This window comes from Phlebotomus argentipes, unplaced genomic scaffold (genome assembly GCF_947086385.1).
Source record: "Phlebotomus argentipes unplaced genomic scaffold, Phlebotomus argentipes genome assembly contig_2, whole genome shotgun sequence".
NCBI classification, from domain to species: Eukaryota; Metazoa; Arthropoda; class Insecta; order Diptera; family Psychodidae; genus Phlebotomus; species Phlebotomus argentipes.
Genome location: NW_026776162.1, coordinates 7481057 through 7497088, shown reverse-complemented (window position 1 = coordinate 7497088; position 16032 = coordinate 7481057). Strand labels below are relative to the sequence as shown.

At 40.9% G+C, this 16032-nt stretch overlaps 3 protein-coding genes across 5 annotated transcripts; 2 read left to right on the top strand and 1 right to left on the bottom strand.

The window, feature by feature from the left end:
- The first annotated feature begins 292 nt into the window (after positions 1-292).
- On the top strand, positions 293-6292 carry LOC132263424 (phosphatidylinositol transfer protein alpha isoform). Of its 2 annotated transcripts, none has more exons than XM_059763189.1 (7): positions 293-387; positions 818-848; positions 1781-1892; positions 1960-2111; positions 2594-2671; positions 3843-4132; positions 5129-6292. In XM_059763189.1, exons 1-7 carry the CDS (start codon positions 371-373, stop codon positions 5265-5267), a joined length of 819 nt encoding a protein of 272 aa, XP_059619172.1. In that variant the 5' UTR covers positions 293-370; the 3' UTR covers positions 5268-6292. The 2 variants fall into 2 exon arrangements, with proteins under 2 accessions (XP_059619172.1, XP_059619180.1); XM_059763197.1 differs by lacking the exon at positions 2594-2671 and adding an exon at positions 2260-2337.
- Positions 6293-7234: 942 nt separating this feature from the next.
- LOC132264718 (45 kDa calcium-binding protein) lies at positions 7235-9465 on the bottom strand. 2 transcript variants are annotated; one of them, XM_059765009.1, is made up of 3 exons: positions 8241-9465; positions 7709-7808; positions 7235-7635 (listed from the first exon to the last, which is right to left on the bottom strand). In XM_059765009.1, exon 1 carries the CDS (start codon positions 9463-9465, stop codon positions 8464-8466), a length of 1002 nt encoding a protein of 333 aa, XP_059620992.1. In that variant the 3' UTR covers positions 7235-7635; positions 7709-7808; positions 8241-8463. The 2 variants fall into 2 exon arrangements, with proteins under 2 accessions (XP_059620992.1, XP_059620991.1); XM_059765008.1 differs by lacking the exon at positions 7235-7635 and having other exon boundaries at positions 7644-7808.
- Positions 9466-13931: 4466 nt separating this feature from the next.
- On the top strand, positions 13932-15115 carry LOC132263185 (protein takeout-like). Its single transcript, XM_059762824.1, has 3 exons — positions 13932-14064; positions 14143-14547; positions 14723-15115. The coding sequence occupies exons 1-3, from the start codon at positions 14004-14006 to the stop codon at positions 14998-15000; spliced, it is 744 nt and encodes a 247-aa protein (XP_059618807.1). The 5' UTR covers positions 13932-14003; the 3' UTR covers positions 15001-15115.
- Positions 15116-16032: the final 917 nt, after the last annotated feature.

Genomic DNA, 16032 nt, shown 5'->3' with positions numbered 1-16032 from the left:
GTGAATTTGGACGGCGGAAACATGGGATTTTCAAGAAATTCATTTTATTATTTGATTGATATGGTGAAAACACAGCATTTGTCATCTGAAAATGGGTTTAGGTCATCTCACAATCCTTCACAATTCAATGCATTATTCAAAAATCACTGCATAATTGAGAATTAATTCCCTTCCGATCGACATCTGGTCAGAATGTCCAAGTCAGCGTCGGAAAAGTCGTGGGATTTCAGAACTGAATCTCTCGTGGGCGCCGTGAGTCGACAACCCGACTCGAATTTCGAAGAATTTTCAGTCACTTTTCGGCCCTACAAGAAGAACCTCCCATGTGCATTTAATTGTGTTTCTCCCATCAATTAGGCCCCCATTCAGGATGCTAATCAAAGAATTGTGAGTATCGACGCCCATGGTGGGCCCCACGGTCCACGCTGCTGGCGCGCGCGGGGCGCAAAGTGGGGTGGAAACGGGCGGAAAATGGGGGAGTTTCGTGAGGAAAAAAGTTTGACAGTTTCGGGGGTCGCTTCGGTCGCTGGCGAGTGTGGGAAAATTCGCGAGAAAAGTGGTGTGAGAGGCGAGGCGGCTTCGCGGCGCCCCGTGGCGGAGTCCACGTCACCGGCGCGCGCGATGACAAGCCGAAATTTCGGCGGGGTCTCTCTCTGGGTCAAGGTTGACTGGGCCAGAGTGTCGCTTCCGGAAGAAGAAGCGCACCTGGAATTCCCGCACGCGCTGCTGGCGAAACTCCGGGTTTCTGTGTGTCTTGGCCAGGAGTGGGGCGCGCGATTGCCCAACAGTGCAATTAACTCTGCGTTTCTCTTTGCAGCCGAGTCACCTTGCCGCTCACCGTGGAGGAGGTAAGCCGAGGAGGAGGAGGACTTTCCCGGACGGCCAGCGGAATGCCGAGATAACAGAGCCTTCCGATATTTCCCTTAAATTCGATAGCCACTATCTTATCAGTCGTCGTGTGTGTGGATTTAAAACGCACGCCCGGTTGCCAATTGAAAAGTCACTCTCTCAACTCGAGTTGACTCTGGAGTGCTCGCGTTTGGGGCGCTTGGGGGTCAATTGGATGCAATCGATCGCGCGGTGCTCTTGAGATGAGAGAACCTGTGCAATTGAAGCCAGTTTAGGCCCTTAATTTGTCCGCCTTGCAAGCGCGCTCGAAGGCCGTAAAACGCCCGATTTATTGCCATGATTATCAAATGATAGTGGAAATTGCTTGATTTCTGTTTGTCATCTTGATGAGAAGCGTTTTTTTTGGTTGTCCGTGAAGATCGAAAGGTTTGGCGATCAGCAATTCGATTCGCGCTGAAAATGTGTTCGCAAAAAGAGAGATAAAAAATGCAAAAAAGTTTAGCTTCTTCAGTTCGGGAACTTTAACATTTCTCAAAGAGTTTTCCAACAAACTTTAGATAAGGCAAAGAAATGGCATTTAATGAAAGCTATTAAATAATGATTTCTGAGAAATTGATGAAAATGAGAGTATTTTCTCGGCAATTCTTGTGGTTTGCGCTTTCCTACGCGTAGTTTCTTCAATTGCCATCGCGTATTTTCGTGTGGTGATTGCAGAAGAGCGCTGCTGTAAAGTTAAAATCTGTGGCTCTTTTACATCATCGCGCGCGCGAATTGGGCAAGGAGAATATATAGCGCAGATTTATATAAACCGTGCAAAAAAGCGTGCCATATGTTTTGCCCTCCGGCGTTATTTAATGTCTTTGAGAATTCACACAATTTCTAATCGATTGCGCCTTTTCTCTTCCACGCGCGAAAACCGGGACGGCCACAGTATCAAGTTGCACAGCTCTTCTCCGTGGCGGAGGCGTCGAAGAACGAGACGGGCGGCGGCGAGGGAATCGAAGTGCTCAAGAACGAACCCTTCACCAACCATCCGCTGCTGGGTGAGTTGAGAGACTTTCGTCATCGCGCGGGACTTGTTGATGACTAATGGATGACTTCATTCTGCAGGCGGGCGGTACAGTTCCGGACAGTATACGTATAAAATCTACCACTTAGCGTCAAAAGTGCCAGCCTTCATCCGACTACTGGCGCCCAAGGGATCGCTGGAGATCCACGAGGAGGCTTGGAATGCCTATCCCTACTGTCGAACAGTCATTACCGTATGTTAAGCCCACTTTTGGGCCTCTTTTCAGCCTCTTTACTGTATATTTATCTCTACTTTTTTCTCTCTCTCTCTCTTTATTTCTCCCAACAATATTCGCATCCTCGTTCCTCATATTGATTTTCCACCATAAAACTGAAAAAAAGAACCCCAAATTTATGAAGAAGGACTTTGAAATTCACATTGAATCCTTTCACTTGCCCGGAGTTGATCCCAATGATAATGTAAGTTGAAGGAAGACTTGTTAATCAGTTTCTCTTTTATTTTCTCTGACTGTTGCACGCTTCGCGCTCTCTCAACATGTGATATTAAAAACCAAATCCAACACACAAAAATTATTGGATCCGCAATTGAAACTCATCATCAACCAAAATTCTGTGTGCATTCTGTTGTCCTGTGTTGAAAAAAAAAAACAATCAAAAATCGTGTGTTTTTGTGTGCAATGACAACAAAAAATCGCCTCAAATTTGCAAAATGCAGAATCCAGGATACATGAAAGAGAACTTTGTGATTTGCATCGAGTCTCTCCATGTCGGTGACGTGGGTAATCAGCACAACGTAAGTTTAGCATCACAGACACTTTCTTTCCTCTCTTATTCTCTCTTCGGGATAACAAATTGATGATTCTTTGCCTGTTTCAAGGACTAACACAACACTATTTTATTGATGTAACACATTTTGGACACTTTTGGCAGGCAAATTGATGGAGAATTTGCCATTTTTAGACACTTTTGATCACTCAAAATAATGTTATTTCAAAGTGTTTTGCGAGAAAAGACAATTTATCTAGAGATTTATTATCTAATGTAAAAGTCTTGGGTTTTTTAGGCATTAGAAAGAAAAAAAAGTAGAAAAACCCACCAAAATTGAGCCTAAAATGCTAAAGCTTTAATTTAAAAAGTGACTAAAAATCATTGTATTTTGATATTTTTCGTGTTTCGCTATGAAATAATTTGTTACTCACAGTCTTTTGTTCTTAAAAGTTATGGAATAATTAATTAATCAGAAAATCCATTCAATATCACCAAATTCACTAATTTGGAAGTTCCACAAACATTCAATTTGAAACATTCTCGAAGCGTCTGCGTGACCAAAAGGTGTTACAGTACGAATAATAATTAAAGACACTGTTTTTATTTTCCTAACAATTTCTAGGTTTGTTCTTTTTGCGTCAAATCGAATTAATCTTGTTTCCTTGTTTTTTTTTTCTTGGTACAAATACAAAATGAAGATTTTTTTTTGTGTGTAAGGCGGGAAAAACATGGTGATTAAGAAGAAGCAATTGTGCGTTTGAAATTGTATAATTTTTGTATCAAACAGTGGAAAAGTGCTTGTTTTTCATTGTCGCTTCATTGGCTTTTTTTATTGTTATGATTATATTTTCCCTTTTGCATTGGTTTTCGTCTCAAGGTTTTTTTTTCACTTCGTTCTCTATCGAGAGGATTTTTCTCGTGAGAAAATGTGTGATGTTTGTGTTGTTTTGTGAAGTCAAGAAGACGAGATGACGAACGAAAGAGAAAAAGAGAGAGAATATTTTCAATATGATGTAAAGATAATCAAATGAGTGTTATTTGTTTTTACAAAAAGCTAAAAATGACTCAGAAGTTGATTGAAAAATGTGTGATTGATAAATGTTCTCTCTCTTTCTCTTCACCAAATATTATAACATCAAATATGTTCCTCTTTGTGACTAATTTGTGGTGTTTCTTGGACTACTCACTCTCTGTAGGTTCACGAATTGCCGCCGGAGAAGCTGAAAACGCGCGACGTTGTGCACATTGATATCGCCAATGATTCCGTGTCTTCGGCGGACTACAAACCGTCTGAGGATCCGACAAAGTTCAAGTCGGAGAAGACGGGGCGTGGGCCGCTCGTAGGTCCGGACTGGATGAAGAAGGTGGATCCTGTGATGACGTGCTATAAGCTGGTCACGTGCGAGTTCAAATGGTTCGGACTCCAGTCAAGGATAGAGAATTTCATCCAGAAGTCCGAGCGACGACTCTTCACAACTTTCCATCGGTGAGTCAAGCACAGAGTCAACATATGTATTAAATTTGAGCTGATAAAATCATCCAGCAGAGACTGATAAGATGATTAATTGCTGGTCGATCGCGTGGACTGTAAAGTTTATTGATTTCCTTGTTGAATTCACGCGCTTTTCACGTATGATTAACGGTCATTTCGGCTTTTCTCACGCTTCTCTTGCTTATTTGCTAAATGATTTCTGTTCAATTCAGCTCAAAGCACAGAATCCTGTTTCGCTTGGTGATTTTGATGTTTAATTCTTGGTAATCTATTCAATTTCTTCTCTTTTTCTGCTATCAGAAGGCCAGAGTTTAGCTTTCTTATCGTCACCTTGAAGAGAGTAAATCCTGGGGTTTTTTATCTATCTTACTTCCGACTCACAAAATCTATTTTTTGCAATTATTTCATCGAAATTTTCCCGACTTGAGAGAAAGTAAAAGACTTCAGGCTTGAGTAAAGAAATGATTAAGAATTTTCTTAGATAATCTTTCACACACAAAACATTTCTTTGGTATGTTTTGAATGTAAATTCAGAGATTAGAAAACAAACATTATAATGACTAAGAATATAACAGAGCGTAAAGACATTCCAAAGTGATGAATTGCGAGGGAAAAATGTTATTTATTTATTTAACTGTCAAAGGGTCGTCATCTGTTGGATGGTTTTCTCATGAAAAATGTTAGATAATAATTGTCTTGAGTCTATTGAGCATCTAATATGTGTTCTTGAAGCCTTTTCAAGTGCTTTTGCATGATCAAATTGCAATGAATTTATCCGTGCAATGAAAACCAAAGCACAATTTCTGCTCTATTTAAAGTTAATAATAAAGGGCATTTCATTGTATTGCAAATATTTGCACAGTCTGGATGTGGAATTTCTCTCCTGTAATAGAGAAAAGCATTCTTTTCTCCATTTAACCAAAAGATTCCCAGGCAATTTGTCCTGTTGCACAAAATGTACTGAATTCCTTGGTTCTTTGTCTGTTGCAGACAAGTGTTCTGCTGGATGGATCGCTGGCATGGATTGACAATGGAGGACATTCGTGCCATTGAGGATAAAACCAAAGAGGAGTTGGACAAGCAGCGTCACGTTGGCGAAGTGCGAGGCATGAAAGCTGAAACGGACTAAAGTGGCCACGACAGAATTGTACAGAAAGAGAGAGAGAGAGAGAGAGAGAGAGAAGGTGAAGAAAAGGCGAAGAAAGTTTCCATGGATGGCGAATGGCTGAAGAAGAGAAAAATCTTGCTGCAATTGAGGGGAGAAATTGAAGAAAAAGAAAACAAATTAAAGGAAGATGAAGAAGAAAACATTGTATTAACATTTAACAACAAAATGAGAAAACTATAATTGTTAATTAGTTCTACAGGCTGATTTAGATGAAAGAGAAAAAAAAAAGTAATTATGAACTCAGTAATTGAAATCAGTGACAAACAAAATAGCCAGTGAGAGTGATGAAATGACGATATTTGGGAAGAGAATGAAGCTCTGAGTTTTTCCATCCTTTCACGTCCTCATTTTAATCACACACGCAAACTCACACTTTTTGCTCCGTTCTCAAGAGTAAAATAGAAGAATTATAATAAAATCGGAAGAAATACATGCAAATGAGGCACAATTACAAACCTTCAAAGCTGTCCAACAATAAAAAATGACAAACTATTTTAGCTGAGAAAGAGGGAAAAGCAGTAAATGTAATAGAGAAAGTCAGTTTAATAGCAATTAACGAGCGAAAAAAAAAATACAAAAAAGGTAGATGGCTAAAATGTAAATTATAAAGAATATTAAAAAAAAATATTGCATAGGAAGAACAATAATTAGCAAAGTGGGTCATTTTCCTGGAAAACATTACACACATTTTGTCCTGTTGATTTTCTCTTGTGGGTTAAAAGGAGGAGAAGACGAAGAGGCATTGAAAAGGGTGAAAAGATGCGCATGACGGCGTTTTCTTGCCAGTGAAAGAGAAGTCTTTAATTTTTTTGTTAATCATCTGCAAAAGAGCTTTTCTTTCCATCATCTTCGTTGACAAAACCACCGCGCAGGGGGAAAAAAAGAGCGCATTTTGAGGTTTTTAGCAAATTGAAAAAGAGAAACAAATAAACATAGAAAAAAGAACTAATTTAGCACAGCCATTGACGAGAGAGAGAGATAGAGAGTGAGAAAGAAAGAAGAGATGTTTAAAGAGTTAAATTTACAATTAAAGTCCTTCCTCATATGCATATTTAGAAGATACTTTCACGTCTTTTTAACATTGAGCAGCGGCGACACTTTCCAGCAATAGAGGTGAAGAAGAAACTATGAATTATTGTGGATAATAGCGGTTATAGAGAGACTATATAAAAAAAAATGGTTTTTAAAGTAGACAAGATTATGAAGCGCAGATGAGAAGTTTAAGTGAATATACAATGAATTCTCTCCTGTGTGAGTGAGAGAGAGAAAAGCCAGAAGAGGAGGAGAGAAAGTGAGTGGATTTAGGCGAAAATATTCTTTTTGATTTTAAGTCAGTAGCGTTAGTAGGAATTTATTTCTATATAAAATTGTGTTTTTTCCTTCGATGGGCGCGCATGGAAATGTGTGAGAATGATTCTTGTTAATTCTACAAAAAAAAATTCTTCTTAAGCTAATAGAGAATGGCATTCTTTAAGTGGTATCGCGAGGGGATTTTTTGTCCTCTTCAAAGCCCACCTTCGATAGAGTAATAATAATAAAAATGAAACACAAATCGGGAACTTTCCATTTATTCGGCCCCACTTTTTTTTCATATTAAAGTTTCATTTTACTCTTCATTTCTCGATTTTAATTGCTCGGCGAAGAAGAAGATGAGTAGGTGGAAAAATGAAACATTGAGGGAAATTCCTTTTCACTCATATTAGGACAATTTTTTCCTTCTTTCTTCATCCCTTTTTCACCAAAAAGAAAAAAAGGGCGCGGCGAAAGAGTCTGAGAAGTGAGAGACATTTGAGACATGAAATATTAATGAGAGAGAAAAAATATTAACTAATCAATTAAAACTTGTTCAGTATGTGTATAAAAACAAATAAATTATTGAAGGTGAATAAAAGTGTGGGTGTTTTTTTTATGGCTGGAAAAATGATGCGCAAAGTTGTGATTTATCGATATTTATTCTACATTTTGCTTCTTCAACTACTTTTTTTTTGGACATTTTATGAACACTTTTTTCTGTATGAAAATCTCCGTTTCCATTGTAATTCTAATTCACATTCAGTGCTCTCGAATTTGTGCTTTTTTTTCTTTCTTGTGCTGTGAAAATTTTTCCTTGCAATTCGAGAAGGAGTGACAAGATTTTGGCCTTTTTGGACGGTCTGCAGCTGAAGATTCGGTGAATTGCTGGAAATTTCAATGTCTTTAAAGTCAGTTGAATTATTGATTCGCCCCTCAAATTGAGGGCAAATCTGTCGTTGAGCCTCTTAAGCAGTCCTTTCCAATACATTTCCTGCTGTCTTCTGCAGACTCGACATGTTCAATGAGTGGCGCTCGACTTTGAAAGTTGGAAAGATTCTCAATTGACTATTATTTTCCAATGACTGTCGATTTATTTATAGTTTTCCCACCTTTTCGAGTGGCATAAATTACAATTCCAGCACTCGATTGTGGTTGAATTTCAATACTAGCCAGGAGTATTTCACCATTGTTGGTCTGGATCAATGTTTCCTGCAAAGAGAGTGTAAAGGACATTGAAAAAATGGGCTCTCTTATCACGCAATTTGCAGACTCTCAAGAAGAGCATGAAAAATGAACCCTTTTTTATTCGTTTCCTCTTGATTATACAAATATTATTCTTTAATTAATCTCACATTCTCAATTTTTCGCCTCTTTAAGGACCAAATTAAATTGAAAATGATTAAATAACATTGAATTGCAGTGATAAGGAAAGGGGAATAATTAAAGACTGTAAAATTGAATTCAATTGCACTTTTAGTTCATTTAAGTCTGTCTTAAAGAATGATTGAGAAATCTTTTAAATTTCCCATTGAATTCCATGGTAATTTAGCGGATTTCAAAGACTTTCATTTCGGTGGATGGAAAAGTTTCGCAAAAAGCACATTTAAATTTATATGCAAATTGAACTTTTGCATCAATTACCATAAATTTCACTGGCGCAAATGAAGATAGAATCCACCTCGGATGCTGTATTGCAGCTGTGATGCTTGAAGCTCTGGAAAAGCAGCCCGGAACGCCAGAAAGTATGTACAATATATAATGCAAAATGCCGCCAATTAGCGCGATTTCTGCACTGAAGAGAGAGAGAGAGATTTGTTGCTGCAACAAATCTCACGCGATCAAAAAAGGACGGAAATGTTTTTTTCTAGAAGTCTTCGTGGAAATTCTCCGATGTGTTGATCATCTTGGAGGCGAGAAAGACGCCGGCCTGACTCAGCACCTCGTCTAAGGACAACTTGCCGTCGCGATTGGCGTCCGCGAGGCTGAAGAGCGTCGCCGATTCCTGCAAACTGTGCCGCGGATGCCGCGGATCAATGTACGACAGCAATTCAGCACGATCTGCTCGTCCGTCGCTGTTCTTGTCGATCAGCCGGCGGAACTCTTCACGCTTTTCGGCCACACTCTTGCGATGGGACGCAGAATTGGCCAGCTTGGCGTCATCGTCGTCGTCAGGATTGGAGCTGAACTCCTCCAGCGTGAGCACATCATCGCCGTCCAGGTCAAATTGGCGCAGCAGATCATCGACGAGGCTCAGCAGATTGGCGGCGCTGGACTCTGGGTGGCGGAAGGCGAGGAATTCATCCAGCGTGAGGCTGAAGGGATCCGTGCGCGCCGCTTCCAGCCACAGCGCTTTGTCGCGCATGATGGTCTCCTTGGTCTTCCTGTCCAGGCCCACGTGCTTCTGCTCACTGTGCGCGCCGATGTAGTCCTCGTCCAGGCCGTGATCCTTGAGGAAGTGCGCGTGGTACTCTTCCCACGTCACGAGGCCGTCGCGCGGTGACACATCGATCTCCGCGAAGGCGAACGGATTGGCACGCACCGCCGCCTGGATATGCTCGCGGACGCGCGTGTTGATGTACCTCGCCAGCTCCTGGATGGCCAGGAAGCCGTCGGCGTCGAGGTCAGCCTTGCGGAAGGCGGCGCGCAGGAGATTCGTGCCATCCGTGTCGGCGCTGGCCAGGATCACGGTCTCGGGCGCCTTGGGCGGCACGGAGACGTAATCCGGCGTGGTGTCCTCGGTGGCCTTCTTCAGCGGGAAGGAGAGATTCAGCACCACGATGATGAAGATGGCGTAGAAGAGGAACGGCACGAGCACGGCTGACCAGCGTGGCATCCCACAGCGGCGCAGCATCCGCAAAACGCCCATTATTGCTCCGGATTTGTGGTCCTGCGAGAGCGGAGGAAGTTGGATGAGTGCCATTAAGTGCTTAATATTTAATATTCAGCCGCTCCTGCTAAAGGCTGGATTAAAGGCACGAAACATTCCTGGAGATTCTCAACGATTCTGCTTTAATTAATTAAAGTTCTTCCTGAGCCGCTATATTGATTTCACAATGAAACAATGAAAGCCACGCGGTTCTCATGTTATACGATTGGGGCGTGCGTGATGATTCACACCAAGGATTGTACGCAGCAGAGAGGAAAATTTAATCATCTCATTTGTGCGCGCTTTGGATCAGATTCTCATCAATTATGCAGAAAACCAATTAAAATGAATTTTGGAGCACAGCTTCAAAAGTTACACGCTTCAAGGGAAAGCCGCTTTTCGACTGAAAATACATCTTTCTTGCATGTATTCTGAGACAAATAATTTCTTATTAATTTGTTATTTTAGTTAACATTATTAGCTCAAGTGTAGAATAAGGAAAACTTGGTTAATCCACAAAGGAATTTATTAAGAGGAAGAAAACACCCAAAATACCTTGGTAAATACGCAAAAATTAGTTGATTTCTGTTCATTTCAAATTGCTTTAAGGACAAGAGCTTCTGCTGGTCATCTAGCGGAAATCTAACTAACTAAATATGTCCTGGAAAGTTAAAACTTTTGAAATTGTGATACTTTTGCCAATGTAATCGGAATATACTAAAATTGAGAATGAATTTTTTAGAGATATTTAAAGCACATCTTTTCTCTGTACACCACTTTTGGTGATTCTCTTTCCCTTGGTGTGGTTTTCTACAATTTAACATTACAATATTAAATGAATTGTGACATCGTGAATTTGGGAAGCTCAATTAAATTACATATGAAATTATATTACAATATAAATAGAGATTCATCTATTTGATTTCCACCCCCCGAAAATTGCGATTTTGTGTGTTGAATTCCTGTGCGTGGAAACATTTCAATAATTTCACGTGGAATGTTCCCGTCGCCTTGTTAACATACCCTAAAGCCAATAATCGATTTTCCTCTCACACTCCACAGAGTCCATTGACAGCACTTGGCTTCCTCTCGTCATGGCTCATCGCAAGAAGGAAGTCCTCACTCTCTGCTGCTGCTGCTGTTGCTGCTGCCACAGAATCACACCCGAAAAGCCAATAATCACTGCCGGACGGGACACTCTTGGCGACTGACACGATTTTTTCGCAATAGAGTCCGCAAAGCCATTCACTCTCTTTCGGGCTGTGACTTTCACAAAGAATTCCACGAGCGAGAGTGGCCCAGAGACGCACACAGACAGACTGACTCGCGTGGACGGAAATCCAGCCCGAGAGTGGCGAAAGGGAGGGGAATGCCGGCATGCGCGCCTGGCAGGATCTCCGCGTCCTGCCACAGCTCATCAGTCACGGCATCCGTCTGTTCTCTCGGCACGATGTGGGGGCAATTAGGGGGCTTTGGGGATTCTTTGGGGGATTGCCCAGCGGATTAGCGTCGCACACTCAATGCTTCTCGCTGTGCTTCTTGTCTGGGACGCAGATCTAGATTGATAAAACCAGTTGGGAGTTTGGTGAAGAGTAAAAAGTCGTCCAAGTGGATTACTTTTTCAAGTGGATTTTCGAGAGGTGCGCAAATACGCAAAGAAAAGCACGTGACGAGAGCTTTAAAGCTTAGAATTCAAGTGAGAAAAAAATATTTTGCCCGCAGATTGACACCGAAAGTCGTTTTTACACTTTCATTTTACTGAATTTAGGAAGATATTTAGTTCTTTCTACTTGAGATATTATAAAAATGGCGGAAATTCCTCTTGATTTGAGCATTTTCAATATTTCAACATGAATTTCCTTCTTTTCGCTTGACTACAAGTTAAGAATTGTATTTCAGCTCAGTTTTAATTGACTGTATCAAATGTGTTTCATAACGAAAAGTTGCTAAAACCTCTAAATGAAATTGATAGAAATCAAGGAAATTGTTTTATTATCTCACAACACTAGTTCAAGATCAACATTTGGAAGCCCCTTGAACTTGCGACGAAACTTTGTGTCGAAAACCTCGATAGAAGTGCCATTGAAAGTGCTGAAGAAGTAATTGAGGTGCAAAAGTGACCATAACGAAGTCAAGAATTACAAGAATGGCGCCTGAAAATCGAATGCTCCCAATTGTGACACTAAAAGATTGCATATTTCTGTACCCTGAACCCAAAGTCTCATTCGCAATCAGTCAGAACAAACACCGCATTTTCCCATGATATCAGTATTTATCGCTCTTTTCGATTAGCAATTTGATCACAATGTGAGGATTTTATGCAGGAATTTGATCATATTCTTTACTCTAACTGCAATTTTATGTTTCTCCATCTGCTGGAGATGTATATTAATGGTTTAGAGAGATAAATTAATAAGTAATCAGTTAGTTTCTCACATGGATTTCATATGGCTAAATTGAAGAACTATTTGTTTTGCTTGCAAGCAGGAGAAAAATGGTATTATTTACACATGGCAAGAATAAATCATCAATTTGCGCTCAGATGTTCTGATGTAATACGGATTAGAATAAATAAGACGTGAAATTGATTTCAAAAAAAAAACTTGACAAATCACTCAACATCTCGAGACTCAACCACAAAATGATCCTACAATCTGTCTTGGCAAATTGCTCTTGAGATTTTCCCGAGAACAATAAATAGCTTTTTGCACGTCGCAGTTTGGGCCAAAGGTGAGCACATGACAAAAGCCACCAGTCATTAGAGACTTAATGCCCGGAGATTCGTATCTCCGTCGCGCGTGAGGATTCAAAGCTCGCATGACGCTCTATTTTGACGATTTACCGTGATTTAATGGTTTCCAGGAAAAAACCGGAACGCACTGAGACGACAAGGTGCGATTTTTCACAGTCACTGAGCTAATAAGGAAAGTGCAGAATTTTCCACTGAATATTCATGAGATTGCAGTCAATAGTTTCACTCAAATAGGGAAAAACGAGATAATTTGAATGGGAAAAGCGTGCCTTTAGAGATTCTGCAGGAAGTATAGAAATAACTTTTGTGGAATTTAGCGCATTTTTGGCACTTGAAATGCCTTTTTGGTGTGCTTGAAGAACTCCTTATCGGAAACTTCTTAACTCAATTCTGAGAATATATTGGAAATTGAGTGGCAATTGAAACTTTTTTATGTAAATAATCAATAGTTTTGGACTTTGATTGCTTGAAGAAGTTTTGCAAAGTAATCTTTTCCAAGTCAGCAATATTTCTTAATCACAACAGAATAGAATGAAGTCTCGTATGAAAATGGTTGGAGTTTAGTCTTATTCATAAGAGCTAAACTTCTGGTTTCTCTTGATGATTTGCTGAAAATGGCTGAAAATTAACGAGAGCACTTTTTATAGTGACGATTATGATTTTAAAAGGCGGAGCGTGAAAGTGGGCGGAGCTTCTAGTGTCTTTGATTATGCCAAAATCTTCACGGGAAATTCTTAGAAATTGTATCCAATAAACAACAAGTGCTCAAAATTCATCAAAACCCCCAAAAAAGTCGTCTGTGGGGAAACAAGTTTTGGGTTTGTTTATCATCAAAAGCAGTTCAGCGATCTTGTTTGTGCGTGACTTTCGCCTCAGAAAACCTGCGTGTAATTGAAGATCTCGTTCGCAAACACACGCTCGCGACTGTGTTTCAGGTCTCAAGTCCGGAGACTCGTTCTACTTGGGCTGTTTCCTTCCGTCATCGAAAAATTCATCAGCCATGCAAGTGAGAGTGATCTTGGGTGGATCTTGAACTCTCTCGCGAGAGCGCACGAGATGAAACAGTTCGATTGTGTTTTGTGCATAAATTGGCCTGTTTTCCATTTCATCCGATGCGCGCCTTCAATGGATTCATTGAACTTCCGACTCTGTAATTCAGCTCGGTTACACAATTTTTCTTCTACGGAAAAAATATATGCACATTTTTTCGGCCAACACACTTCTTTGCCAATGTCAAGTCGACACGAAGAGTGTGTTTGAGAAATTGGGAACAAGAATTTCATCGCGAATGGTTTAATTGAATGTTTGTATTTTCCCAGGTTTTCCCGGTTAATTTCCCGCCTTTTCTCTCGCCAGTCGCTTAATTGTCTCGAGCATATCAGACGAATCATCGTCTCTATTCTATTGTGATAATCAATTTGATTATCCATTTATCAATCAATTACATACGAGAGAATTCTTACTGTCTGTGCGTGAGATTCTTCCTGAATTTTGTATCACACGCGCGAACTGATCAAGTGTAAGTTCATAAATCACTTTGACTGTCTTTGGGCCTTTTTTGGGGGCGAACAGAGGGCGAGATTGATCACAGATCGGCCAACATTCACGCCGATTCCGCCACAAAAGTGCCTTTTTTTTTCACCAGCGCAAGTCGATCGGCAAGAGGCTCTCCTTGAGCACGGGCGCGATGCTCTCCGCGTGTGGCGATATAAATGTGGACAGAGCTCAAGATCAGCCAGCATTAGTTGTTCGTAACTTGGATTGAATAGTGCTCTCTCTCTCCACGATGATCAAGTCCGTGTGTGGTGTTCTTTTGCTCGGTCTCGTGGCCTCAGCGGCGAAATTGCGTGAGTTTCAAAAGCCTTTCTCTGTGGGGAGGATTGTTTAGGAGGATTTCGCGGTGTTTGACACGCATTCTCTTGCAGCCAGTGAGATACCAAAGTGCGGCTATGAGGAGCACGAGTGCATAGTGGAGCGGACGAATTGGGTGCTGCGGAATCGCCCCGAGGGCATCCAGTCCATCCACCTGCTCCAGTTCGATCCCATTAATGTGCCCTCGATGAGCATCGTGCAGGGCGGCAACAGTCCTGTGAACATCGACCTGCAGTTCCGCAATGTGAAGTTCTACGGCCTGAACAACGCCACGGTGACGAAGGTGAAGGGATTCGGGAAGAATGTGGAGCAGGAGATCGAGCTGGACCTCAATTCGCCCAAAGTGGCGCTCATTGGGCCGTACACGATCAACGGCAGAGTGCTAATTCTGCCCATTCAGGGTAAGGGAGACAGCAACATCACCCTGGAGAACATGGTCGGGAAGATTCGCCTCACGGGTGAGTTTCGGAGACATTTCTCAGCTTAAAGTGTCTGAAAACGTGGGTAAAATGCAGTTTTTAAGTGATAAATGGGTTTTGTGAAAGCATTCTTAAGGATTATGGGCGGGGCATTTGAGTGGGCGTGGCTAAAAGGAGGCGATGAAATTAATAAAGGCTCTTTTGTGACTTGCAGCGAAGAAAATCACGAAGAACGGCAAGGATTATCTGCAAACGGACAATCTGAAGCTCACTTTCACCACCACACGAGCCTGGATTTATCTGGGAAATCTCTTCAACGGTGATCCACAGCTCGGACCGACCACAAATGACTTCCTCAATGAGAACTGGAAGGAGATCTTCGGTGAGCTGCAGAAGGTGATTGAGGATGCGTTCAGCAAAATCATCCAGACACTCTTCAACAACGTCTTCGCGGCGCTTCCTTACCACTCGGTCTTCAAAGACGGCCAGTGATGGGGCCAAGAGGAGCGCCAAAGTATTTATTTTTGTTACTTTTCTACCCTGTTTCTTGTTAGTGCTGTGAGAGAATATATATATTAGATGAATAGTGCGACGCGCTTTTTTTCTGCTGCGGTTGTGGTCATTAAGGTGGTTGCGATTTGCCTCGCGCTCTAATGAGGCGCTCATTATCTCCACGAACATCTCACTGGCTTTTCTCGGACACGCTTTTCCCGTTGCGAGGAAGTGCGGCGAGCGGAGCTTTCAAGTTCATTCCGCATGACTCAATTAATCATGCCAGAATATTCATCATCTCAGCGCAGCTTCCACAGCCAGACACGGAGAGAGAATTGCGTGAAACACGAGTGAAACATTGCAACAGAGAATTAACCCTCAACGTTTCTGGACTTCATATAAAATCTTTTCACGCTTTCGAAGGTTTTTTTTATTGTTGAATTTTGCTATCCTTCGAAAACAGAACACACCAAAAACCACTTTTAACGAGACTTTTAACGACTGAATGAGTCAAATTTCCGTGACTTTGAGAAAAGCTCTCTCATTTGCCTCACATTGGGAAATCTATGAAAGTCCGTGACCGTTTCAGAGGCTTTTGCTCTGTGCAAATTGTGCATTTAATAATCATTATTTTTATTCAGCATCGACGCTCGTCTCATTCCAGATAATGATATGCTTTAAGGGCTAAAATGTAGTCAGAATTTTACCTAAAAATGCTGTTGAAGTCAACAATTTCCGGCAACTCTTCTTCATGTTGTTGAAATTTGGCAAATCATTCTGTGCAGATTGTTGAATTTGTGCTGATTCACGCTCGATTTGAAGATCAAATGAAAGTTTAAAGGATTTTTTTTTGTAATATATTTTAATTGCAAGTTTTTCTTCATTTCTCTCATCATCATCTTCATAAATTATACACAAAATAATTGTATTCTGTTTCATTTTCCTTATTTCCACTTCATTTTCATCATTTTTTTTTCTTCTTTTAAGATTTCACTTTTTCACGTTTTTTTTCCTGAAGGTTGTACAAAATGA

Excerpts from the sequence above, each read along its gene's own strand:
- LOC132263424 (XM_059763189.1), top strand. Across the intron at positions 2,112-2,593 it reads ACTGTCGAACAGTCATTACC|AATCCAGGATACATGAAAGA; the intron begins GTATGTTAAGCC and ends TGCAAAATGCAG. Across the intron at positions 4,133-5,128 it reads CTCTTCACAACTTTCCATCG|ACAAGTGTTCTGCTGGATGG; the intron begins GTGAGTCAAGCA and ends TGTCTGTTGCAG.
- LOC132264718 (XM_059765009.1), bottom strand. The coding sequence starts at position 9,465 with ATGGGCGTTTTGCGGATGCTGCGCCGCTGTGGGATGCCACGCTGGTCA.
- LOC132263185 (XM_059762824.1), top strand. The coding sequence starts at position 14,004 with ATGATCAAGTCCGTGTGTGGTGTTCTTTTGCTCGGTCTCGTGGCCTCA. Across the intron at positions 14,065-14,142 it reads GGCCTCAGCGGCGAAATTGC|CCAGTGAGATACCAAAGTGC; the intron begins GTGAGTTTCAAA and ends ATTCTCTTGCAG. Across the intron at positions 14,548-14,722 it reads CGGGAAGATTCGCCTCACGG|CGAAGAAAATCACGAAGAAC; the intron begins GTGAGTTTCGGA and ends TGTGACTTGCAG.